Genomic DNA, 26,283 nt, shown 5'->3' with positions numbered 1-26,283 from the left:
ATGGCTTCGCACAGTGATACTCTGGTGGTGTTCTTTGGGGCAACAGCTGGTGCAAATGGGGGTAAACTGGGTTCGGATGAGAGGGAAATAATTCTCTTGGTGTGGCAAATTGTGGACCTACATGAGAAAAAGGTACGAACCTTTCTGACCAGTTGTAAGGATTGGTGTGTAATGTGGCACAGTGTCTACTTGTGTTAGCGGATTAGTACCTATGTTTGACAGCTGACATCGAAAACTGAAGGTGTGCTCTGACCACGTAACCTCACATTAAACAGGCAGTCTGTAAACACGTTTCTGAGCTTCTCCTTAGTCCACCAATTCCAGGTGTGCAAGTGACCTTTTTGCCTTATTGGCTGTACGTGGAGGAAGCGTACCCTTTCGGTTACGAGTCAGCTTCGACATAGACGATAAGGCACCGCCACCATTGTGTGTATTTGCATCTACGTTGTCATTTACTTGGACTGTCTTTGAAATGTCATATCCTTAATTGGGGTTCGCCCGTAATAAAACGCTGGGAAGGGCGTATATCTACCTACTGTATGTGACCATGGTGGTACCTTTTTTTTCCCCTCCCAAGAAACGTTAAATCCTCTATTCACAGGTCGGAAAGCTTCACAGGTGTCTAGTCAAGCCGGACACTTTGGAGCTGACGGACCAGTGTAAAGAAGACACCGGTCTGAACTTGGACGACATCCTCAACGCAGAGCCTCTGGACAACGTCCTGCAACAGGTGGGTCTCAGGGGTCATCTGGTGCGTGTCGCCAACATTTTCCTGTCTTTTCTCAAGAACATGCCCCTCTCCAAAACTGGACCTAAACTTGTGGAGATCACCTTCATACAGTGGCATACTGGTATTAGTAGTTCTATGCAGATCACCACAGAAATCTCTGAAGACTCTCGCAGGCTATGTGTGATTTTTTTTTTCTTTTTAAATGATGCAGGATTGCCAGCATCAGAATGAGACATGACCAGCTTCTTGACTCTTTAAGCCTTTAATTTGACGTGAGTCATATTTCGATGACCTTTTGAAAATTGGTGGTGGTGGTGGTGGTCCAAGGGGGGGGGGGGGGCGTTGGCAGTCTCGAGTCAGTTAAACTCTGCTGACAGCTTAGAGATGTTTTTCTAAGAGTTGGGTTGGGCTGAGCCCGGGGCTGCAGGAGCTAAGGAGGGGAAGACAAGTCACAGGTCTAGTCTTGCCTCATGCAGACATCTGGAAGGCGGAATGTTTACCTGGGAACGCACCTCCCTTTTTAAGCTGGAGGACTGACTGAGTTGGAGGGAGGGCGATGCAGAGACACTGTAGTGGACTATAAGGGGGGTAGAGAAGCTTTGAGACCTCGGGCTTCAGCAGCTCATTTGCGAAGGGAGGCCACCTATACTTTAGACCAGGATGTGACTTTGCTCTGTGGTTCCTCCTGGTCAGGTATGTTTTGACAAAGGAGCTTATGTGGCCAAACGTGTTTTTCAACCGCCCTGATTACAGCATTTGTTTGCACCGGTGCACCCTTCCCCACCCCTTCCAGTATGCCATAGTTTTAACACCTCTTATCATGTTGGACCAATATTTTACAGCTCAGATTAGTGCTGCTGTGGTGTTAATATCATTAAAGTATCAGCAGGTTGGCTAAGGTAATCAATCAGTCCATCCAAAATTGCTTTTATTTTAAATATCCGTTTCTTAAATGAAGATTCTCTGGTTTTGCTGCCACCATGGTGGCTTCCATTACTTCAGCGCTTGGTGCAAAATGCTGAAGTCTTTCGTCTTTTACTCGGCCCTAGTAGGCCTAAAGCTTTTCGGTTCCAAAGCAAGTTAGTGTGTATGCTGACCCTTCAAATATTAACCCAAGCAATCAATCCTTACTTTTCATACCTTTCAGGCTCTCTGCTTTCTCTTGTCATGCCTCTGGCTAAATTGGTCCTTATTGATTTTAAAGGGGAGAGGAGTGACACTGGCCCCATTCCAGGTGGTTCGACTCATTACGTAGAACTGTGGCTGGAAAATAATTGGGTTTAGTTCGCAGGATTTATTTTCCTTGTGACTGAGCTCTTTTGGATAGCTATCTTTTCTGAAATGAGGATAGATTCATTGCTTTTAGGAGAGGCGGTAGCTACTCAAAATAGACTCTCCCACCTTACTCGATGGTAGGGAAAGGAATGGTTCATAGAAAGAGATAACAAACAAAGCAGAGGCCATTGCTCTCATTGGTGGGCCTGTCGTTGTCTATCCGTGGCCAGAGAACCCAAGGACATTTGTGTGTTTTCTTTGGTAAAAGATTTATTAAGGTAGAGAGAGTGCCGGAGATTGGAAACAACTTTTAGATTTGCATACAGTCTACTAGCTGCATTGTAGGGCAAATTGTGGTTTTTGTTTTTCTTTATTTTGTAAAGTTGTACGATTTGGTAGGTAAAGCAAATATATTGCCCTGCTGGTAAGCAAACGTGATTTTCACCAGTCCCGATATGCACTATTTGAATGCAAGGATGAGAAAAGGAAGGGGAAGGGTAGAGGGAAGCGAATGAGAGAGATGGTGCATGTGTGTTTTATTACCGTGCCTGTTGACACTTTTATCTCATTTCATACCCGAGGTGTAACATCGTTACTGGGAGTGGGCTGACGTGGGTCCAGCTGTAGCCGAGCAAGCTGCTACTGAACAAGCTTGGCTCCGGGGCCGGCAGAAGAGCGACATGCTGTAGCCTGTTGAGTGATGCACTTGATCTGAAACCCCTCACATCATTCTCTGACTCTTATTCAAAGCGTTCACATTTACAAATTCTCATGCATTTCCAAATGCACAATCCAAACACTACGAAGAATTTCACATGGTTAAAAATGCCCCTCCTATCACTAAGCCTCCACACTTGCCACACTAGGATCCGAAGCTTGACAGGCGTATCAATGGTAACCGTGGGGGGTGGGGGCTTAGCGCGAGGTGAAATAGGGACTGGACTGGCACACCCTGTTGTTCTTATCATAGATGGCTTCAACCACTACCCTGCCCTGTGCCTACATGGAGGCAGTCCAGCTACAGTGGAGCGCAAACATTGATAGGACCATGTTCAAAGGCCACTTCCTCCCCCTCATCTATGGTTATGCCTTTCAGGGTGTAGCTTGATACCCAAAATGGGCTGAAGTGGAAATCAAAAAGTGGTCCTAAAATTGTAAGAGACTGATTTCCCATGCAGCTGCCTTTTCAGAGTTATAGCCCAGTGCTGGCAATGTTGGATCAATTAAGTAGATTGGTTGCGGGTTAGCAGTCTAATTATCTTTAATGTATATTAACTGGCTTCAGTTTTGTTCAGATATGCCTTGCAATAAGTTTGGGTCCATGCAACCGTTGCAAAGACGCCTTTCCCTAAAGAAGCGGCATTATGCCGGTCCATGATCACGTGTAGCCACACTGTGTGAATGTCCCGCCGATTTACTTCACTAATGTGCAGAAAATGAAGCCTAGGCTGCCACACTGTAACTGATCGACAAGACAATTTTTTGATAGTAGAGCAAAGTGTGGATGACCAGCAAAATTATGAACGGATCAAAATGCTGGCCTCGTGTAATTGGGTATTATTTGTGCATTTTCAGTCCAAAGTTTTACTGATAGTTCATCTCTGTAGCAAAATGCAAAAATAAAAAAAATCACATTTGGAAGAAAACTTGAGAAGAAACTGTAAAATTTCTGAAAGTTGGCTTTGGCAATCCGCTTAGTCTGGGCCAAAAATGGAAGTAAAATTCCCCTTATGATATCAAGTTCAACTATATTGTCATGTGTAGAATACAATGACGTTTCAGATATCAGATCATCTGCATTTGGAGCTGTTTAATAGTAGCTCCCTGATGTGTGACGTTTGAATTGAAGGCGCAGAGGTTAAAGGACCTGTTCTCTCCACATACCGTTATCAGTGATAATCCTTTTCTTATTTATTTTGGGGGTTTTTTCTCCTTTGTTTGACTTAACTGTGGTTTGGCACTGAGGAGAAAGGGACAGGGTGTGCCTGCACCTTTTCTGAACCATTTGCTTTTCTCTATAAATATTGCTGTAGTGAAGGAGCAATGTGGGGCTGAATGCACAGCTATGAGCAAACTCACCTCTGTGCATTAGGAGTTAGTATCTCTTTTCAGCTCTCACCTTATACAAAATGGCACATTATGGAAATGCAAATTTGAATTTATCTGCAAAACTGTACGGGGTAATGCAGTGTTATGCTCATTTACTGTATGCTGTCAGGACAATGACATGTGAAGTCATGGTCTGTTTTTGAGACTCCTATTGGTCCTTCTAGTGATATTCTGAAATGCACAGAGCGAAAATGAGCTGAGTGTGTGACACTCAAAAACTTGCATGTGATGTGACACGGTGCCACAATTGTGAGCAATTTTCTATGCATGCAGAAAATGTGGTCCAACCAGATCTTCTGGAGGACTTTGTCTGAGTTCACTATGAATAACTGTGGAATCAAAGATGAGACTTTTTTGTTCGCTGCTTTCTGTACTTCATATTGTGACTAGTGATGAAGTCTTTACTTTTTCCTCTTTGGATGGGGCTGTCTGCTCAGGTGAAAGATGTGGACTGATGGAATGGGATCGGGTGTTTAATTTGTGGGTGCATGTTTAATTTAGGGGTGCAACAGACTTGGACATGAAGTTGCACGGGTAAAATGGGATCTCAAGGCAGAAGACATTCAACTTAATCTTAACTCTGTATTTTACTCATCAGATTGTGGCTACAACATGTTCTCAGAATGTTTCTCGGCTGCAGTTGTAGTGCGATATTGTTGCATCTTACCTGTTTGATATCTTAGAATGTTTAAAATGGAATTTAGGAAGTTTGAAATTAAGTGTTACAGAATTAAGGGTGATCGAATTAAGGAAGTCGAGTCTGTTTTAGTCCCCTTCCTCCATTACAAACAAACATGCAGCAGTAGAGTGGGACAAGGGACCCCCCCACACACACACACACACACAAAACAACAAAAATCAAAACAAATCGGTGCCTTCTGGTTGGGGCTGCAACTCTTACCTGTCTGTCATGGAGCATGCTCCAACATGTACTCATGATTCGTTCTCACTGTCTGAAAATGTCATATTGTGCCAGTGGCTATGTGAAATTACCGTCCAATCACTCAGTGAGACATAGATTTAAGGCCCTTGTAGATACCACATACTATCCCTCCATTTACCACCCCCACCTTCTCAAGTTAGCGGAGTCCTTTTATTTCTGATACAAAATGGTCAGGTGTAGTTGTTTAGATTTTTTTTCTTTTTTCTTTTTTGTGGAGGTTTTCCATGGTTTGGGACAGGATGCAGAAATGCATTTTGACAGGTATTAGCCACAGCTACTAGTTTCAAATATTTGGGCAGAGGCAACAATGTTGCCAAAGCCTTTGTAGACTTCTACAATGTTAGCTTACAAATTGAAGAATTTATTCATTTTTCTTTGGCTCTTGGTGAACCTCTGTTAGCTATAGCCTCAAAAGGAAAGTGTTGGTGTCACAGGATGTTCTGGTGATGGGCCGTATTGACGCTTAAATGTCACCAGTGGGTTTACACAACAGTGGTAATGGGGCCCATTAAGAGTGCCAGTTATGGCTTAACATGAGTACATATGTGGGAGTCACTGGTACCGCAGACAGGCTGATTTAGCCACCGATGTTTATAAAAAGAGAGCAGGCTTGTCTTGAAAGTTTTGTTTTTTTCCCCCGTGTGTGTGTGTGTGTGTGTGTGTGTGTGTGCGTGTGTGTGTGCGTGTGCGCGTGCGTGCGTGCGTGCGTGCGTGTGTGTGACTTGTTTTTGCTTAGTCTCGCCTAAGTGAAAACCCTGATCCAGGTGATTAGTGCTGTGATCATCCCCTGTCACTTGTCTGCTCACTTAGCAAACACAAAAACCTGTTGGACCAGCCTCTTTCCTTACGGGAAACCTATACGTGAACACACACACACACACACACACACACACACACACACACACACACACACACACTTTCAGAACCTACCAAGCCCGTTATGACCTTTTGTTTTGCACATTGTACTGCATCTATGAAATCAGTTACAGCCTAATTCAGCGAGGATGATGTAAAACAAGAAAAAATTAATTAAATCATGTTAGAAAGCCCCAAACCTATACTTAAAATGTATTTATATAAAAAAGTTCTTCTTTTCATGCAGTGTTTTTTGCAGGGGTGTCTTATTGGAAATGTTTAGTGTTTTCTGAGCCTGTTCATCTTACCACATAATTGCATCTTTATGTTTGGGTCTTTGTGATTCTGTGAGCAGTTCCAGCAGTCCGTGTTGTCGGAGCTGAAGTCTCTCGATAGGATCTCCTACACCCTCTGTGTCGATGGTCCCCTCATCATTCGACAGGCCTTCCACCCCGAGGCCTCCAAAAAGGTATGGGCTTCACCCAGTATGTCCTGCAGAAGCTGTCTGTGCATGACTTAAAAGTCTTTTTTTTTTCTTCCGTTACTTGTTACGCATTTTTGGACCTCGTGCACTACACGTTTGATGGGTTTTCTCAGTTCTCGTGTTTACATGGCAGAAAATGTTGCCTGTCAAATTAAAAAAAGAAAGAAAGAAAAAAGTTACACATTACAGAAATTTTAACTGTATGTATTTTTGACTTCCTTAACCAAGAAAGGAACTTTTCCTCTAAAAATGGCTCTGCTATTTGCTATGACATGTCATAGTCTGCACAGGAATGCTAGCTATCCACACCACATAGAGGAGAGGTAGCTTCACCTGGTTTGGTGGCTCTGGGCAGAATTAAAAGGTCTTATTAAATTTCTAACTTAGCTGTGATACATTATAAAAAAGATATCAATAATTGTGACTGTGTGTGCTTTCAGTCATCCCTGGCTCTTCTCATCCCTACCATCATCTTTGCCATTGTGTACCAACACTTAAGCCATATCCGTGACTGCCCTGAGTCTACAGTTTCTTGTCTCTTCTCTACAGAACCTCATCCTCCCAGAGTGTTTCTTTTCATTTGTGGACTTGAGAAAAGAGTTTCACAAATGCTGCCCCAACACGGGCCCTGTGCAGGACCTCGCACTGTCCTCCATGTTGGAGCGTATCCTTTGTTTCCGAGCTGGCCTGTTGTTGTGTGGTCCCATCGGTCATACATCAATGTCCTATTAACTGACAATCACATGAGGTCTGAACATTTGAGGGAATTCGTGCAAGCGCACAAATGGAATACGATTTGAAAAATATATTTTATCCCTCCAAGTAAAATGTCCCTCTTGGGGGGCGTCCAGGTAGTGTGGCGGTCTATTCCGTTGCCTACCAATACAGGGATCACCGGTTCGAATCCCTGTGTTATCTCCAGCTTGGTTGGGCATCCCTAAAGACACAATTGGCCATATCTGCAGGTGGGAAGCCGGATATGGGTATGTGTCCTGGTCACTGCACTAGCGCCTCCTCTGGTTGGTCGGGGCACCTGTTCGGAGGGGGGGGGGGCTGGGGGGAATGGCGTGATCCTCCTACACACTACGTTCCCCTGGTGAAACTCCTAACTGTCGGGTGAAAAGAAGCGGCTGGTGACTCCACATGTATCAGAGGAGGCATGTGGTAGTCTGCAGCCCTCCCCGGATCAGCAGAGTGGGCGGAGCAGCAACCGGGATGGCTTGGAAAGAGTGGGGTAATTGGCTAAGTATAACTGGGGAGAAAAAGGGGAGGGAAAATAAAGTCCCTCTTGTTTTGTTTTTTTTAAATGAAATGACAACTTCTTTAACCATGTGTGCAGACGTGTGTCTTCCTCCGATGTCGGAGAAGGTGATGGGGGTGCGGGAGGTGATGAGCATGGTTCAGCTTACACTCCACCTTCTGGCTGAACCCTATAGTAAGTAACCACTACATTGAAGTCAAAAAGTTGTCTGTCCATTTATAAAACCATGAACCCCAAATCACCTCTGTAAGAACTGTTGTCCAGTTAACCCTACGATTTGTTGTTAACCCGCGGAGGGGGCAAGCAAGAAGACAACTTGCCCACAGATATCAGTACATTATCACAGCACTGTATGCTGAGAGATATTTATTTCAGAATCAAATACTTAATTAATCCCACAGGGGAAACTGGATAAATTGGTATTTTCAAACGTGTCTTTAGTCCCAAATGCCAAGGTCTGTACTTTGCTTACAAAACTGATGACCACTTCATATTTTGTACTAAGGAAAGCAGACCAGATCCTGAAAGCTAGTTCTCATATTCCCTGCATAGTTTCCTCAAGATTTGGACCATACTTTTCTCAATCAGGCCATCCCAGTTGGGTTTTACCGGCTGAAAGGGGGAAAACGTTCCTGTGGTTTAGTCCTCTTCCAAAAGGTATTTTTCAGAGAACCCAGAAAAGGAAAAATCTGGTTTCGGCAGAAGCTAAATCCCCTTCAGCACAAAGGCAAAGAAAAATCAAATTTGAGTCAGACTGTGACCGACCTCCCTGCTTCAAACCCTTGTTAACCTTCGAGCCCAGTCATCTCTTTGGGTGTGGAAGTGAAGAAGAATGCAGGGGGCTCAAACACAGGCTGCCAGGACATGCTAACCTGTTCAGTTGTTTTTATTGACCAAGTATGATCACATACAAGGAATTTGACTTGGTACATTGCTCTGCTACACATAGCTTGTACACAGCAAGAGAAGAGACGTGTTAAGAGAGAGCTAGGTATCAGGTTAAGCTATTAAAAACTAAATATAATAACTGAAGAGTAAAAATATGAGTGCAGATCCATGTATTAGAGATATAACAGAATAGTGCTGTACAAGAAGTAGGCTTTGATAAGACCAGTTGTTGAGGGGCATGAAGCGTGTAGTATTGCATAGTAGTAAATTATATTACACAGGTCCTGTAAATACAATTGCACAGATCCTGTTGCATAGATTATTGCCCTTGGTAGGTGCAGGAGTGCAAATAGGATGAAATTGAATATGGCATGGTATTATACAGTGGATGCAAGCAAGATAAGACACACAGTATATTGATGGTACAGGTGCTGGATGCCAGCAGCAGAGACTGGCCCTTAAAGTCCATCGTTCAGCTGCTGAGTGCAGCCGCACTCAGGAAAGAAGCTGCTATTGTTTGTGTTCGTTCTGGGCCTGATCTAGTCCAAAGTCGCTTTCCATATGGGAGGGCTTGAAAGAGTTTGTCAGGATGTGAGGGGTCAGATGATTTTGGCCACTTTCTTCCTGGCTCTGGAAACAGAGTTGATAGATGGAGAACAGGTTTGCAGCTGATGATTTATAGGGAAAACAAACAGTAAATCTTGCAGAATCAGCTTCATATTCTCATTTTGTGTGGTTTTTTTTTCTTTTTTTTGTAGATCACAAATTCCCCTGCGTTGAAACAGTGAAGTACAAGTTTGAATCCGGTGCATGGTAAGTATGGTGCTCTTCTGCTCTCAGTTGCTAGAAAACAAACCTAAATCTAGCATCGTCTGCTGTGCCGACACGCCTGTTGGCTAGGGATGTTGTTTAGTGTTCTTGGTCGTACCTGTCTTTCCTCTTTATTCATGTCTCCAGCTCTTAGCATTGATTACTGCAACAAGGAAACCACAAGAGTGTAATTAAAGTACTCCAACTTTGCCATCAAGCGCTTACCCAGCCACCCTGTAGCGGCACACCAAACGCCACTGTTCTCAGGCAGCCAAGTAGTCCATTGCCTTGACAGCTCCTGGCATTTAATCGGAGTGCATTACTGTGTTAAGCACTTAACTGTGAGTGGACAAAGTTAGCAATAGCGACACTGTTGAGCAGGTAATTTCTTGTTGTAACGTTATTTTCTGTAAAAGTTTTTTCTCACCTTGAGTCTGATTTGATAAATTGTCCTAAAAAGGAAGATTCATCCCTGTTCATACCGTCATTCAGACTTTACAGCCAAGGTGACCAGGCAGCTTGCTTTATGTTGCACTGCGCAGCAAGTTGACAATTTTTCTCTTCATGTCCCACATTTTGAAGCAAAATAACAAGTATATTTTTCTCCAGTCAAATACAAACCGATCAGTTTTGATATTCCAGTAATGATCTATGTAGTGCTCTGCTTCCACGTCTCTGTCTGCTCTCTCATATCGCAGTTTGTCCAGTTGTAAATTAACACGCTCTTGGGTCAAAAAGTCAGTCTGTGCTTACTACTGAGCAAGAGTGTAACTGCAGGCGGGGTATATCAAAATTCTGTGCACTTTAGTGTTGGTACCCCATAAAGAGTGGACATTATAAATCTGTCCTGCATTATCCTGCAAAATCATACCGTTGGTCGTGCTGGTCCTACTGACCATGCCGTTTCCTCACCTTGTGTCCCCGGGTCTATTGTGCAGCAGCAAGACGGAGCCAGTGGACAGTGAAACTGTGATCAGAGCACGGGGCCTACCATGGCAGTCCTCAGACCAGGATATCGCCCGCTTCTTCAAAGGCCTCAACATTGCCAAGTATGTTTTACCGGCATCTTCCAGTAACCTCATTACCCCCATTCAAATTTCAAACTAATCTTTTCATCTTTTTTTTTTTTTACGTTGGGGTCAAAAGTGTATTATGAATTGACATAATAGATGTCATAAGATGCAAAAACAGTCAGTTGGGATTTGTCAGAGGAGAAATTCAGTGATATGATTAAGCTAGCAGTGATAAGGAGGATGGGTGGGGACGCCTTGTTGAAATGAAAGCATGACAGCTGACTAGCAGGTAAATGCTGTGTATTTGTTTGAATGTGTGTGTTTAGGGGTGGCGTGGCTCTCTGTCTGAACGCCCAGGGCAGGCGAAACGGCGAGGCCCTTGTTCGTTTCATCAACCAGGAGCACCGAGACATGGCCATGGAGCGCCACAAGCACCACATGGGCAGCCGCTACATCGAGGTCAGATTTCAGACTGTTGCTTGCCGTTAAATCATATTGTGGATGTAAGTTGTGTCAGTGTGTCGGATTGGCTTTAAAAGTACACTCAGAACTCGCCGTTAGCTGAATTTGATTTGGTCCATGTATACGGAGCTCTGTCAGTCCAGTTTCAGTTCATTTCTTCAGTGCAACTGAGCTAAAACAAAACTGTTTTCCATTCCGTATTTATTGATTCGCTGGTAAACAGCTGAATTTAGCACCAACACTTGACACCTAGATCCCCTCTATTGCATTACATAAGAGCTTAATTTTGTTGAATTGTTTTTGGTATGTTTTTTTTTTCTTTTTGTTTTCTTTTTTGATTTGTAAAGCCAGTCTTCCTCTCATCCTCTCAGGTCTACAAGGCCACAGGGGAGGAATTCCTCAAGATTGCTGGAGGTCAGATTTCAGATGGTCTCCCCCCCCCCCCCTTCCTATGAAAAGTTGTGTTGAAAGGCTACCTGTTCTGAGTGTGCTAGCCTTCTATTACATGGCCTTCTCCCGTCTCCGAGACAAACTAACCCCCACCCCGGCTCTGTTGAAGAACAGCTCTTGGTTGAACAGAAAGAAGAAAGCCTTTGCTCTCTTACCTGTGTCTTTGCCCCCATCCCCTCATCTCTCCAGCAGCTTATCCTGGGGAATGAAAGGCGCTTTGTGAATGCCCCCCCCCCATCTTCCTCCCCCTCTCCATCCCTTCCTCACCTCCCTGTCCACTCGCCCAACCCTCAAAGGCCTTTTTTTGGAGAGAAACTCAACTCCTCCTGGCTAACAGCAGCTCACATGTTCACTCCAGCCCCGAGCTCCTCTCCCTTGGGCTCTAGGGGGCCGCCAGCCGGTGAAAAGCCCCGTTCAGGGCCCATACAAAGGGGGTGTGAAGAGACAAAGCCAGGGCTCGGGTCCTCTGGACCATTGGAGCAGCAGGCAACAGGGAGGGACACTGGGGACCCCGTGAGATGGGAGGCAGGGGCCAGACAATGGTGGCAGATAACCAAGTCATTAGTCTGACTGTGGACTTTTAACCAGACGAGTTGATCAATGCAGACTGACAACCCAGTCTGGATGGTCGGTAAGATTCAGATAGACCCAACGCTGAGCTATGTTTTATCAAGAGATAAATACATTCCACAGTAAGTTTTGTCCCGTATATCTCACCTAAAGCATTGAATTGTCAATTAGATGGGGCTCTATTAAAGCAAAAGGTGGCTCACTGTGTTTATGGGTTTAAATAAGTTGTTCAGTGCCCGTTTCTATGAATCCGTTTAACAAACTGGTGATAAATGAGGCCCCATCCCTCCTGCCCTGTCTAGTGACAGACAGATGATTTCAATCCTCCTCAAAGCTATATCCCACTGGAAGTAACATGGGCTTGTAGGGGCAGATTTTCTTTGCGATAAATCACTCTATTAGGAAACTGGTGTTCTCTTTCAGGATCGGGGCAATCGCATCTCTGTGGGATCATGTTTAATGGATCTGAAGTCTCTGCCATGTAGCTTAGCAGTTTTTGTACTCATTCCCCTGCCGTGTTTTTGCCAGTAACACGTATGAGTCACTATTGCTTGCTTGAAAAGTTTGACTAAGGGAGTGGTGGGGGGGTTGGCATTGCTAGTAAAACAGTGATTTGTCACTACGTTGTAAAGATGACTGCATAAAAGTGGAAAATTAGTGACAATAGTAAAAATTGAGCCTGTTTTCTTTTTCCCAGCAGTAGAATCAAATCATTTGACCATGTCCCTTAATGTGCCCTAAAACAAAGGTACATCCAATGAGGTGGCCCAGTTCCTCTCTAAAGAGAACCAGGTGATTATCCGAATGCGGGGGCTGCCCTTCACCGCCTCGTCGCAGGATGTACGGGCCTTCCTGGGCTCTGAGAGCCCCATCACAGACGGTGCTGAGGGACTTCTCTTTGTCAAGTACCCCGATGGCCGGCCCACGGGCGACGCCTTTGTGCTGTTTTCCTGTGAAGAGTATGCCCAGAACGCCCTGAAGAAACATAAGCAGATCCTAGGAAAGCGCTATATTGAGCTGTTCAGGAGTACTGCTGCCGAGGTGCAACAGGTATACAGGCTTGCTGATGTGTTTTTGTGTTATTGTTTGTGTATGTAATGTGTGTGAGACTCTTTTTTTGGGGGAGGGGGATTTACCCCCCCCTTTTTCACCCCAATTGTATCCGGCCAATTACCCCACACTTCCGAGCTGTCCCGATCTCTGCTCTACCCCATCTGCCGATCCAGGGAGGGCTGCAGACTACCACATGCCTCCTCTGATACATGTGGAGTTGCCAGCCGCTTCATTTTACTTGACAGTGAGGAGTTTCACCAGGGGAACGTAGCTCGTGGGAGGATCATGCCATTCCCCACAGTCCCCCCCCCCAAACAGGTGCCCTGACCGACCAGAGGAGGCACTAGGGCAGTGACCGAGACACATACCCACATCCAGCTTCCCGCCCGCAGACACAGCCAATTGTCTCTGTAGGGATGCCCGACCAAGCTGGAGGTAACACGGGGATTCGAACCAGCGATCCCCATGTTGGTATGCAACGGAATAGACCACTATGCCACCCAGACGCCCTTTGTCTTAATGTGTTATTGTGTGTGTGTGTGTGTGTGTGTGTGTGTGTGTGTGTGTGTGTGTGTGAGACTATTTGAGGCATAGGGAGACTGTCTGGGCAAACAGAATACTGTGTTTCAAGCATCAAAGCCCTTTATTCTCTATAAATATGAAGTTGTTTTTTTTTTAACTCATATATGTGTCTGTACTTCATTTTATCTAATGACAGTTTGGGCATTAGGAAGGTTTTATCTTCATGAAATGTTTATTTTGGGATAATTGGGGGGGGGGGCAGGATGGATAGTAATCCAGTTGCTGTTTCTCTGTTTTGGCTAAGTCTTTCAGATGGATGGATGCAAAACTTACAATGTTGATAAACCAGAAGGAAGCATATGATTTTAACTGCTTTCTTCAAGATATTCTTGAAATCAGTGCTTTTCATTTTCTCACAAGTGCAACTTGTGAGAAAGCCTTTTTATTGATCAGACAAGAAAGTCCTGTGATAAATATGAAGGCAATCTGCACTGACTGAGGTAAACATCTGTGACTTCCCTTCCCCTGACAGGCGACTTGCACAAGAGCTGGCCATGTTTTGACAATCTGAAAAATTAGCAAACGCAGGGTGTGACAAAACAGTCTGTAGATCCAATAACTCATGGTGTTTGTTACAACATAAAGCCTATCATGTTATGCAATACATTGGGTTTTTTTTTTGCCCCAGTGAGCTCAAAACTGCCAACATTTTGCGCTTTGCTTCCTTTATATCAAGCTGGAAAATGCAGATGACATATTATTGAGTAGGCCGTTTACTTGTTTGAGTATGAGGGTGTCAAAGATGTTGTTATTTTGTGTAACTGTTTGCAGTTTCTCCATTTTGAAGGTACTCAATGACTGGACATTGAAAGCATTTTTCTAAAAGATCACATTTGTGTTATTCTGAGGGGGGGGGGGGCGGCCGGCAACCCGTTTTTCTCAAAAAGGAAGTTGACTATTTTTGGAGCGCGTCTGCAGGACCTAAACAAAACTGAACTCATTTCGTTGTCATCATCATCATCATCTTTTATCTCTCCTGTTTGCCAGGTGCTGAACCGCTACATGTCCACTCCTCTGATCTCTACCTTGCCTCCACAAGCCATTGTACCCGTGCCGGTCCTCACCTCGCCTTCCTACGTTCAAACGGCAAGCAGCACACGGGACTGTATCCGCCTGCGGGGCCTGCCCTACACCGCTGCCATTGAAGATATTCTGGAGTTCATGGGCGATCACGCCATTGACATCAAGCCCCAGGGGGTCCACATGGTCCTTAACCAGCAGGTGAGACCAAGGCATCACAGTCTCATTGTTTGTTTGTTTTTGGGAGGTTGGAAGGGGGGGGGCAATTGAGCCCAACTAAAAGCCTATATTTAAACCCATATTTCCTCATTAAAATTCTACTATAACAGGTGGTATGCTTCAGATAACCCTGGAACAAAGACAAATCTGACAACACACATTTCAAGTTAACTGAAATTATATTTCATTGTAATCGAGATTCTTCAAGCAAGAGCAAAGTTCAGATTTAGATAAGCCAAAATCAAAGTTGGACCTTTTATTAAGATGAATTTGATCATGTCTGGGTAGCGTAGCGGTCTATTCTGTTGCCTACCAACACGGGGATCGCCGGTTTGAATCCCCGTGTTGCCCCCGGCCTGGTCAGGCGTCCCTACAGACACAATTGGCCGTGTCTGTGGGTGGGAAGCCAGATGTGGGTATGTGTCCTGGTTGCTACACTAGCGCCTCCTCTGGTCGATCAGGGTGCCTGTTGGGGAGGGAGGGGGAACTGGGGGGAATAGCGTGATCCTCCCACATGCTACGTCCCCCTGGCGAAACTCCTCACTGTCAGGTGAAAAGAAGTGGCTGGTGACTCCACTTAAATCGGAGGAGGCATATGGTAGTCTGCAGCCCTCCCCAGCTTTGCAGAGGAGGTGGAGCAGCGACTGGGACGGTTCAGAGAGTGAGGTAATTGGCCAAATGAAATTGGGGAGAAAAGGGGGGGGGGGTCCAAAAAAAGAAAGAAAGATGAATTTGATTTCAACAATCTAGTTTGAGGATGGTTTCTTTTGGATTTCTTAATCTATCAAGGTTACTATTGCAAGACTATTTGAACATTGACATTTAACCAATTGCTAGCCGCTAGTGGTTTATTTTGGATAAAAAGATTGTCTCTCGGAGGGCAATATTTTGAAGTTACCCTCTGTCCACTCTCCTTTTTTCCTCTTCTCTATTCTATTTCAGGGGCGTCCCTCGGGCGATGCCTTTATTCAAATGAAATCGTCTGAGAAGGCCTTTATGGCAGCCCAGAAGTGCCATAAGAAGACTATGAAGGATCGCTATGTGGAGGTCTTCCAGTGCTCAGCAGAAGAGATGAGCATCGTCCTGATGGGAGGAACCCTCAACCGCAGTGGCCTCTCCCCCCCACCCTGCAAACTGCCTTGTAAGTTAACTGGTCCTATGGACACAGTAGGCAAAACCTGACTCGTGCTACTGAGAGGCGCTATCTTTACTCATTTTGCTTGATTGTTGGAAAGTAATCTGGTGATTGAAAGGCTTTTAAACTGCAAAAATAGAGTATGCACGACAAGCTTCATATTTTCAATGCACATCCAATACGTTTCGGGGGACAAATGTGGTTTCAAGTATTGGTGTAACCCACGTCACTGTTTTTCAGAGGATTTGGATGGATTGTAGTATGAACCACTGACCGATGTAGTTTTACTGTAGGAACAAAATGACTGCCACATGTGTTTGTACTGTGCCCACAGAGTATTCACTTAGATCTGGTGAAGGGTTTAAAAAACTTATTCGGAAGTGCTGGCAGTTTGCAAGAGCGCAGTCAGGCCTAATGGTAAATGAAAAAACATGGAATAATTCAGACTCTTCCCACAGCTAGTTGTTGAGCCAAAATGAACAGGGCAAAAGGCCCATGATGAAACACTAGACGTTTGGAAGAGAGCACATGAAAGACTGGTGACATGAGGCAAATGGAATTATTCATCTGCAGTATCATATCTGGCAGAAAACATAAGCTTTATGACCGATTTAAATTGGAAATTTGGAGTGTCAAGGGTTGTGATGTTACAGTTCTACAGAGCTTTAATAGATAGTGGACTCACTTTCTCAGTAACTATGTGGTATGGCAATTCTATAGCCCACAAGAAAAAAAAAAGCTGTTGGACAGAGTCTTGCACACAGCTTCAAAATTTATTATTATTATGATTTTTTCCCCCCTTTCTCCCCAATTGTACCTGGCTAATTACCCCGTTCTTCCGAGCCGTCCCGGTCGCTGCTCCCACCCCCTCTGCCGATCCAGGGAGGGCTGCAGATTACTACATGCCTCCTCCGATACATGTGGAGTCGCCAGCCGCTTCTTTTCACCTGACAGTGAGGAGTTTCACCAGGGGGACATAGCGCGTTGGAGGATCACGCTGTCCCCCCTCCCCCCTGAACAGGCGCCAGAGGAGGCGCTAGTGCAGCGACCAAGACGCAAACCCACATATGACGTTCCACCCGCAGACACGGCCAATTGTGTCTGTAGGGACTCCCGGTCAAGCCGGAGGTAACAAGGGGATTTGAACCGGCGATCCCTGTGTTGGTAGGCAATGAAATAGACTGCCGTGCTGACCGGAAGCCCCCAACATTTTTTTCCTGATGGCTAATTTGTGTCGATTGTTTACGTCAAAGGAGTTAAATCATGTTTATGTTCAGAACTCCATTGGGCTCTGTATATTTCTTACCTGATATTTTTTTCTTTTTTTAATGGTAATTAAATTATCATTTTCTCTGTATCGTTAGCATTGTTTAGTTATATCTATATCTGCCTCAACTGATATCACTGCACTGGGATAAATTGCTTGAGTCTTAGCCCCTGTTCTTTGCTCTGTGAAGCCTCCTATCTGTTACCGGTGCTGGAGATTAGATTTGGATTTATCAGCCACTTGGCCACTTTCCCACAGGCCCTACTTTGGTCGTACTTAATAGATGTTTCAGAGATACACCTCTGCATTTTCTGTTGCATTTTTAACGTTGATGCATTTGTTTAAGTTGGAGTTAAGGTAGCTTCACCTGGTAACCCTCAGCTTCGACAAGGTCAGCAATGTTGTATGTCACTATGGATGGTGGCTTTCATTGCTGGCAGTCCTGCACAACTTAACTACCTGCTGTTTGCATATAAATACATATATAGTGTGTGTTTGTGTATTAATTGTAATAGAGGCAACCACAAGGACGTGGCCAAAGCTTTGCTGACTATTATGCCTTGCTTACTACCACCTTCTGAGGCTTTCTGGGGTTGTTTTTTTGGATTCCCCCCCAGTTGTACTTGGCCAATTACCCCACTCTTCTGAGCCATCTCAGTCGCTGCTCCACCCCCTCTCTGTTGATCCAGGGAGGGCTGCAGACTACCACGTGCCTCCTCTGATACATGTAGAGTCGCCAGCTGCTTCTTTTCGCTTGACAGTGAGGAGGTTCACCAAGGGGATGCAGCACGTGGGAGGATCACACTATTCCCCCCACCCCCAAACAGGCACCCCCGACCGACCAGACGAGGCGCTAGTGCAGCGACCAGGATACATACCCACATCCGGCTTCCCACCCGCAGACACGGCCAATTGTGTCTGTTGGGACGCTCGACCAAGTCGGAGGTAACGCGGGGATTCAAACCAACAATCCCTGTGTTGGTAGGCAACAGAATAGACTGCTATGCAACCCGGACGACCCCCGGCTTTTTGGGGTTTGATTGCACAGTGAGCTCAGTTGGTTTCTATAGTTCAACACAACTGACTATTACTGCTCATTAAATGATTCTGTAATGTAGAGATAATGTATGAATTCAGGAAAAAATGTGATGATCCCAGTGGGGAAATTCTCTTTTACGAATGGGAGTATACTCTGAGTCACAAAACTTTAAATTACATATTTTTACTAATCATTTTTCCTTTTGGACATGAACCTATGCAGTTACACTTGAGCATGTGAAAGGGTAACCAATCTCTGCCCCAAAGATGAGATTGGGGAGAAGATGTGTGGGGTGTTTGTTTAAAAAAAAAAAACAATCAAATGTCTGTGGCTTAAAATTGTACATTTCTCATTGGCATTTTTGCTAGTCTTTATCTTGAAGATCTCCTTGTAAATTCTTGTTGTCTTTCTGGGATCCGGCCAGAGCAGTCATTCCCCAGGTTGGGAAAAAGACCACAGTCTACATAACGCTCTCTGCTAACACTGCTGCAAAAGTCGTCCTTTCCTTAGACACCCCTTTGATAAGAGCTGCAAACTAAAAGAATTAGTGAAGTTAAAACTACCACAATGCTGTGTGGCATAAAATCAGTAAATTGATGTGATCCGTAACATCTCCAGGACTTTTCAGCCTCAGCAGTGTTTAAATCAAAGATGTTATAATGGGCATTAAGCATCATGAAATTAATATGCAGTGCTATACAGGCAGCTATTACGCTACTAGGAATGTACACAAACTTGACAGGGTTGGGATGTAATGACAAGCATTTTGGTATGTCGGCCTGTGTTTCTCCTAGGTCTGTCCCCTGCCACAGCCTTTGCTCCCTTCCCTACTCCAACGGCCATGCTCCCTGAGGCCGCCCTCTTCCAGCCTGCTTTACTGGCCACCCCCAGACCTCCCCAGCCTGCTACACACAGCCCTGCAGCCACTCTGGCCTACTATGCCCCCCAGCCACACGTCTATATGAACATGAACTACACTGCATTCTACCCCAGGTAGGTACATCAACCACATCAGGTAGCTGCACAGAAACTTCCAGAACATTTCACTGTGGGATTTCAGAATAAAGGCAGTATCCTACATGGAGCCCCAAAAATGGCATGTGAAACTACTTATTGCACTAGCATAGTATTGCATACAGTTGATTACAGGGTGGCACACTAAACAACTACCTCTGCATGGTATCTCTACACAGCAAGCTATGTTTTAGTAGAATGATATCTATTCAGAGAGTTTAAGTCCCTCTCCATACTGTTAATGACTAGTTGAAGAAAACACGTGAAAATTTGATGTATAACAGAGGGAGACGTTTAACCTGCAACTCAAATAAAAAAGACATGTTACTATGAACAAGCCCAGCTGCAGTATTGTTCAGGAGGGAGGGGGAACATTCTTGCTGCCAGTGCTGTAATTGTGATTATTATGATGAATGTAGTCCAGTTTTATTATTTCTCTTGTATTACCATAACTTAGTTAACCGCATCAGTGACCGTTAGACATGGTCTTTGTACTTGGTCTGTTGGCAGAAGTTTTAGAGCTCATATTTCGTCATTAAGAACAACAAAATGACCTGATTTGCCCACCACCATTAACCCCATCCCCTCCTCTCCAGTCCACCAGTTTCCCCCTCAACAGTTGGCTACTTTGCGGCCCCACCGGGTGCGATGGCAGCAGCGGTTGCGGCGCAGCCCCACCCGGTCACTGCTGCTGCATCTTCGATAATGCCCCAGCAGGGAGCCCTGGTCAGGATGCAAGGCCTGCCCTACAACGCTGGCATCAAAGACATCCTCGGTTTCTTCCAGGGCTACCAGGTCAGTATACATAGCAAGACGTGAGGGTATAGATCTATAAACTGCTGCACACCAGAGCGTTGCCTGTATCTGGGGTCACACAGAGTGAATTTGGTAGGCTGCCAGTCAGAAATGCCTCATCAAGGTGATTTTTTTTTTTGCATGTAAAATAACCTCAGCCAGTTTGAAATACCTTTCAATGTAATGGCAAAGGTTAAAAGAAGTTTCTTAGCTTTGTTAGAGAAATGGCAGTAGACCAAGGTTAACTGCATCAGATTTTTTTTTTATTAAGAATCTGAAAGGTTGTTGGATTTGTGCTGAGCATTCATAGCAGCAAATCTCAATTAAGCTGAAATAAAAGCTGCTCTCGTTGGGGTTGGGGTTGGTTGGGGGGGGGGCAAAAAAAAAATCTGCTCATCCTCTGAATCTCAGTTGTCGCCACTGATGCTGAGCTACCTCTGTCTGGCAGGGCAGCAGGGGCAGTTAAATTCAGTACTTGTTGTGTCTTTGTGAGAGTGTGAGTGTGTCAGTCAAATAGAAAAACATTTATTATATGGCAAAATATCACAAAATAACATAATTTGGCTTTTGACTCACCGATATGCAAACAATTATGTTAGCTTGGGTGCTAATTCACTTGTTGCATTATGGTGAATGTGGACTTTTCTTCTACAGTGCTGCCATTAAATAATAAGTGTTCTTACCCCAAACCAGAGCCTCATCTCAGCTATAACCATTATTATTATCATTATTATTATCTTACCACTGTGCTGGTAGATATACAATTTGGTTTTTAATTTTATCCAGTAAAAGGGACATGTGTGTACTTGTGCTCTCTCCCTTTTCTCTGCTGCCTATCTTATTGACTGCCAGGCCAAAGTAGGTGTGTTGTCTTTGTCTTAAAAAAAAGGGAGGGGGCACAGTGGCCCAGTGGTTGGAACTGTTGCCTCGTAGCAAGAAGGTCCTGGGTTCGATCCCCAGGCCATCCCAGGTCCTCTCTATGTAGAGTTTGCATGTTCTCCCCGTGTCTGCATGGGTTTCCTCCAGGTGCTCCAGTTTCCACCCACCATCAAAAAGACATGCATGTTAGTGTTTATCCTGCTGTTTGTGCCCCTGAGCAAGGTAATGGAAAGAAGAACTGGAGTTGGTCCCCGGGTGCTGCAGCTGCCCACTGCTCCTATACAATAGGATGGGTTAAATGTAGGGAGGAATTTCATATGTATATAAAATACCAAATAAAGTGTCCTTGTCTTTTATTCCTCTGTGGAAGGTATGAACCCTGTCAGTTGGCGCTTAGGTGAGTAGGGCTAGCCTGGACCTGAGACTTGGAAGTGGTGGGTTGTTATGGCAAAGGGCTTTGGGTCTACTTTTTTGCCTTTTTATGGCTCAAGTAATATGTAGATAATGACTAAGAATGTGTGTATCCCATTACCTTTTTAAAGTTAAATGGCAAAAGTTCACAGTACAGATAAGACCTGTTGAGGTAGGCTAGATACTATACAACTTTATGTGGTGAGGTGAGGAATAGGCCAAACTGCAAATCCTGTGTGTGTGTGTGTGTGTGTGTGTGGGGGGGTGTCTTTTAGTGTTTCTTTGGTAGGTAGAGCTTCTCACATAAGCCCCTGGGTAATAGACTAGTTGCCTCTCCAGCACTGGTGTCAAAACACACACCACCTATGTATGATCCACATAAAATCTGAATGCAGGGTTCGGTATCTGATGGTGTGTGTGTGTGTGTGTGTGTGTGTGTGTGTGTGTGTGTGTGTGTGTTGCCTTGGCGCTTTTCTCAGCGTGTCCCACGTATATTTTCATGTCTTCCACAAGTATGTATTTTGTCATTTGTGTAAAACGGGTGGGTACCATTCTGACGGTGCGTCCATTATTATGCTGTCTGTAGTACGCCCCTGACGACTACAGCGGCATGGTTCAGATGAGCGAACAGGCCAGGAGTCTGATTCAGCCCAAAGAATGGCTCTGTCTTTAGGGACTCTCCCCCCAAGGTAAGAAGAGCCTCCTTAGCAGAACTGAGAATTGAGTGAGAGAGGGTATTTGCAAGTCTGCCACAAGGTCTATAGATTACTGGACTGTCACGATCAGCCAAGGTATACATCCAGCCTCCTTACCTGTATGGGACAAACACGAGTACTTTCCTCCAAAAAGAAATGTGGTACCATGGTTGCAAATTTTTATTTATTTTTTTTGTCAAGGACACTTGATTTATTAGACATGGTTTGTTATCTATACCTGCTGGTAATCTATAGACTTTGGTCCGTTATGGTAAATGGCTACTGTAAATTTTTCCGATAATATCAGAGTCAATTATTTGTGTGTGTGCAGCACATAAAACGGCATGCCTGTATTATGTGGCTGAGCATGGTCCACATTACTGCCACACCCTTGTTGACATTGACATCTGGGCTCATGCTATATGATGCTCATCGGTTTTGATATCAACCAAACATGCAAGGTTAGCCAAAATGTTTTAATGCTTGCTCAATAAGCCAGGAAAGAAAATCCAAGAAAATTGAATCGGTTCATCTGGACACGGCGTTTGAGAGAAACGTTTCATCGCTCATCTAAGTGACCTCTTAACTCTCAACTGACTGCAGGTCACCCTTATAAACAGTACAGTGGTATGCCGAAAACAATGATCGCTTTCATATGCATTTTGCCACGAGCATTAACCGAGTTACAATGGCCATGTGTACTATTCAGAGGATTTGGGAATGGCTGCAATCACAGCATTGTAAGATGGCGACAGATGTATTCTCACCCCCCCCCCACCCCCTCGGTTCAGGGATGGTCGTTCCCTCTTGACAAGTCACAAAGAGGGCAACATAGTGTACACTGTTAAGTGCCAGGAGGATTACCATGACTTGTACATCGGGGAAACTAAACAGACGGTGGCCAAGAGGATGGCACAACACAGGAGAGCTAACACGTCAGACCAGGACTCCACAGTCTACACCCATCTACAGGCCAGTGGCCACTCCTTCAAGGATGAGGATGTGCACATCCTTGATAGGGAGGAACGCTGGTTTGAACGGGGAGTTAGAGGCCATCTATGTGAAGAGGGAACGACCATCCCTGAACCGGGGGGCGTGGCCTAAGAGTACATCTGTCGCCATCTCACAATGATGTGATTGCAAAGATTCCCCAATCCTCTGTGAACAGTACACATGGCCATTCAAACTCTATTTAATGGTCATGGCAATTTGCGTATGAAACTGATCGTTGGTTTCAGTCGTTATGCCCATGTATTGTTTATAAGGGTGGGGATACCTGCAGTCAGTTGAGACTGAGGAGGTCACTTAGATGAGTGATGAAATGTTTCTCTGAATAAACGTGTCCAGATGAACTGATTCACATTTCTTTCATTCTCTTACCTGGATTATTGAGCATGCATAAAGACACCATTTCAGATGGTTTGAGTGCCAATGCCCAATCTACTCATTCAAGTTTTGCAGCCGCACCCGTAGTATTGTCAGCCTGCCTGGCTCCCAGCAAAATTTTGGCTTATATTCACAAACACAAAACCAACATCTCTTGGCAATAGGAGTGCTGATTCTTGGATTTCAGTCAGTTAAGTAGTCATCAACATGTCTCTTGTGGAACCCTCATCATCGTTGGGTGGCCTTAGGGGGGACACTGAACCTCTCATCCTTGCTGGTTTTGGCAAAGAATAATGTGAATTGGAACAAACCCCTCCCAACTCGTTTGGTAGCAGGAGTGGTTAAATTCTTCCAGTGTGGGCTGTAGAATTTATGCGGAATGACGGGAAACTTAATTTTCCCGTCAGTGTTGGCCATGCTTAATGTAAACATGTCGCCCACTGTGAAGTGCCGTGCTCAAACCCACTGAACACAGCAAAAGCAGCATGAAACGTGAGTCCTTGTGACACACTTTCATAAAGCCTCTGCAAAGAGGTACTCATTCAGGATCACTCATAGTCACATGAACACAACTTACTCTGACTAACGAAAACTGGTTTCAAATCAGCACTCCTACTGTAAACCGCTTTCTAAACCAGGGCCTTCCTTCACTAATGCCTATATGAACTTTGTGCAGCCTTCAATAAACTCCACATTTTGCTGCCCTCTTTACCAGTGGAGGATCTCCTTCTGTCAAATAACACCTCAGTCCATATGCGTTGTGTTTTCTGTGTCCTCTCAAACATGTGGACTTTCTTCTCAATCAGCATAACTGCTCCTTTGACCAGTGCATTAATTCAGCCTGTCTGCACTTCTACAGGGCCTCTTGGTTCTGACTTCGGATCTCGGATGCGGAGTCTTCCAAACTAACATTGTGTGTGTCTGTGCGTGTGTGTGTGTGTGGGGGGGCTTCCTGTTGTGGGCTCCTTTGGGAACAGCATGTACTTTGCTTTTGCTGCTGTTCAAACTCCACCCATTAAACGTTTTCTATCTGCCGGGACCGGTTTGATCAGATTTCAAGTACCCGTTTTCTCTTCAGCTTTGTGTGGGCTCCCATCCTCCCCCTAGTGGTGACAGGTCGTATCTGCAAGTTTTCAAAAAGAGTTCTTGTGCATCTCTCAACTACCTCTTGTGTTTGTGTCTCTGTTCCTCTGTCGCTCTCTTTTCGCTTGTATTTCTTATCTGCAGCTCCAGCCGGATGCCATTCTCATCTTGTACAGCCTCAGTGGCCAGCGCAGCGGCGAGGCTCTGGTCACCTTCCCAAGTGAGGAGCTTGCCAGGCAGGCCGTGGTCGAGCTTTCCAACCACCCCTGCTTCGGCCAGCCTGTCCACCTGGTGTTATGTACCTGACCGGCCCAACTTATTTTTGACCTTTCAACCCTCTCTTCATTCCATTAGCTGCTACTACTGAAAGACAAGGCCACAGCCGTCTCCAGACAGTTACGCCATGGAAATCGGAAAGGCTTCAGTACTTCCCCTTGCTTCCTAACAGAATGTTGTAATAAGCTATCAAATGCTCTCCCTTTTTTCCCCTAATCTGCTATTTCTAATCTTTACCCTGATATGTTTGGCCCTTAACACAACCCGAGCCATTGTTTAAAGAGTATGAACTTTGCCGTCGGCATTTCGGCTTCTCACGTAATGCTGAAATAATTAGTAATCCTATTCCATCTTAATGTTGGGTATCTCTCCCCAAGGATGAAATGTTAGGGTATTGTTACATATTTGCAGCTAGTAACCCAGATAGCTTGTGGAGAACGGGCTGCCCGTGGTGCGACCTGGACACACATTGTTCATGGCTCCGGACAGACCAGCCCAGTCCACCTATGTTTTTATACATTACGTCGTCGTTCATTTGTTCATGCATATTCATCCACAACCCCTCAACAAAAAGCACAAAACCACTTCCACCCTCCAGTTTTTTGTTTCACTCTTAGCTGCCTTGTGGAAAAAAATTTCCCCCCACAAAGATGGGATGGCAGCCTTTTGTGTGTGTGTGTGTGTGTGTGTGTGTGTGTGTGTGTGTGTGTGTGTGTGTGTGTGTGTGTGTGTGTGTGTGTGTGTGTGTGTGTGTGTGTGTGTGTGTATCCTGGCTGCAAGCACAGCTGTGCGTATCCATGTGCTTTTGCTTATATTGAATGATGTGCCTATATTGCTGGGCTGCACAGTGTAGCAAATAAAGAAAAAAGCCATATAGACTGCCTCAAATGATACTACTACTGAATGGTTAATGGAGCAAATCCAAACGGGACTTTCCAAGTGGCCTGACTTGGTTTAGAACGAGGCCCGAGCCATAGGGACTGTAAGTCACACAAGAGCAATATCATGAATGTGCCTTTTGACAACTTTTTTTTTTCCTGTAACGTTTTTTCCTGCTGTAAAAAGCACATATGCCATAATGCCGTCTTTTATAGACCGTGTCTCAAGCACTGGATTTCTTTTATTGCGATAATCATAAAAGAGTATGATCATTTTGCATGACCAACTGATTCTTTTAATAACCCGATTTCTTCTCAGAACTGGAAATGATGTTGTTTAAATGTGAAAGAGCTGAGTCATATCCCAAAAGCTTTTGTTTTGAAACGGTCAGCCTCAGCTAGCTCTCTTTAGTTAGTGTTTCCGGACTGTTGTGTACGGGATCCGTCAGCGGCATACTTTGATCCTCTCCCCTTTTAGACCAGAACACTGTGTAAATCCACACGAGTCCCTTCTGCTGTACCGGGGCTGCCAGTAACGTCTCTGGGTTTTCATCTTCGCTGTGCCTACATTACCCAGAGTGCAATACGGGCCAAACTGAGGCTAGCTCAACCTCTGGTGGCAGAGATGTTTTTTGTTTTTTTTTTGGAAACGAGTTTGAGACTTGAATTATTTGTATATGTCTGTAAACAATAAAAAGTTG

The 26,283-nt window shown here is 44.8% G+C and overlaps 1 protein-coding gene across 1 annotated transcript; it reads left to right on the top strand.

The window, feature by feature from the left end:
• esrp2 (epithelial splicing regulatory protein 2) lies at positions 1-26,283 on the top strand. Its single transcript, XM_056278660.1, has 15 exons — positions 1-132; positions 602-730; positions 6,268-6,381; positions 6,946-7,060; positions 7,736-7,831; positions 9,304-9,358; positions 10,294-10,404; positions 10,695-10,827; positions 11,202-11,244; positions 12,599-12,900; positions 14,473-14,706; positions 15,667-15,865; positions 18,960-19,158; positions 19,776-19,974; positions 24,573-26,283. The coding sequence occupies exons 1-15, from the start codon at positions 1-3 to the stop codon at positions 24,732-24,734; spliced, it is 2,223 nt and encodes a 740-aa protein (XP_056134635.1). The 3' UTR covers positions 24,735-26,283.

This window comes from Lampris incognitus, chromosome 4, assembly GCF_029633865.1.
Source record: "Lampris incognitus isolate fLamInc1 chromosome 4, fLamInc1.hap2, whole genome shotgun sequence".
NCBI lineage: Eukaryota > Metazoa > Chordata > Actinopteri > Lampriformes > Lampridae > Lampris > Lampris incognitus.
This window is presented reverse-complemented; position numbering and strand designations above follow the sequence as displayed.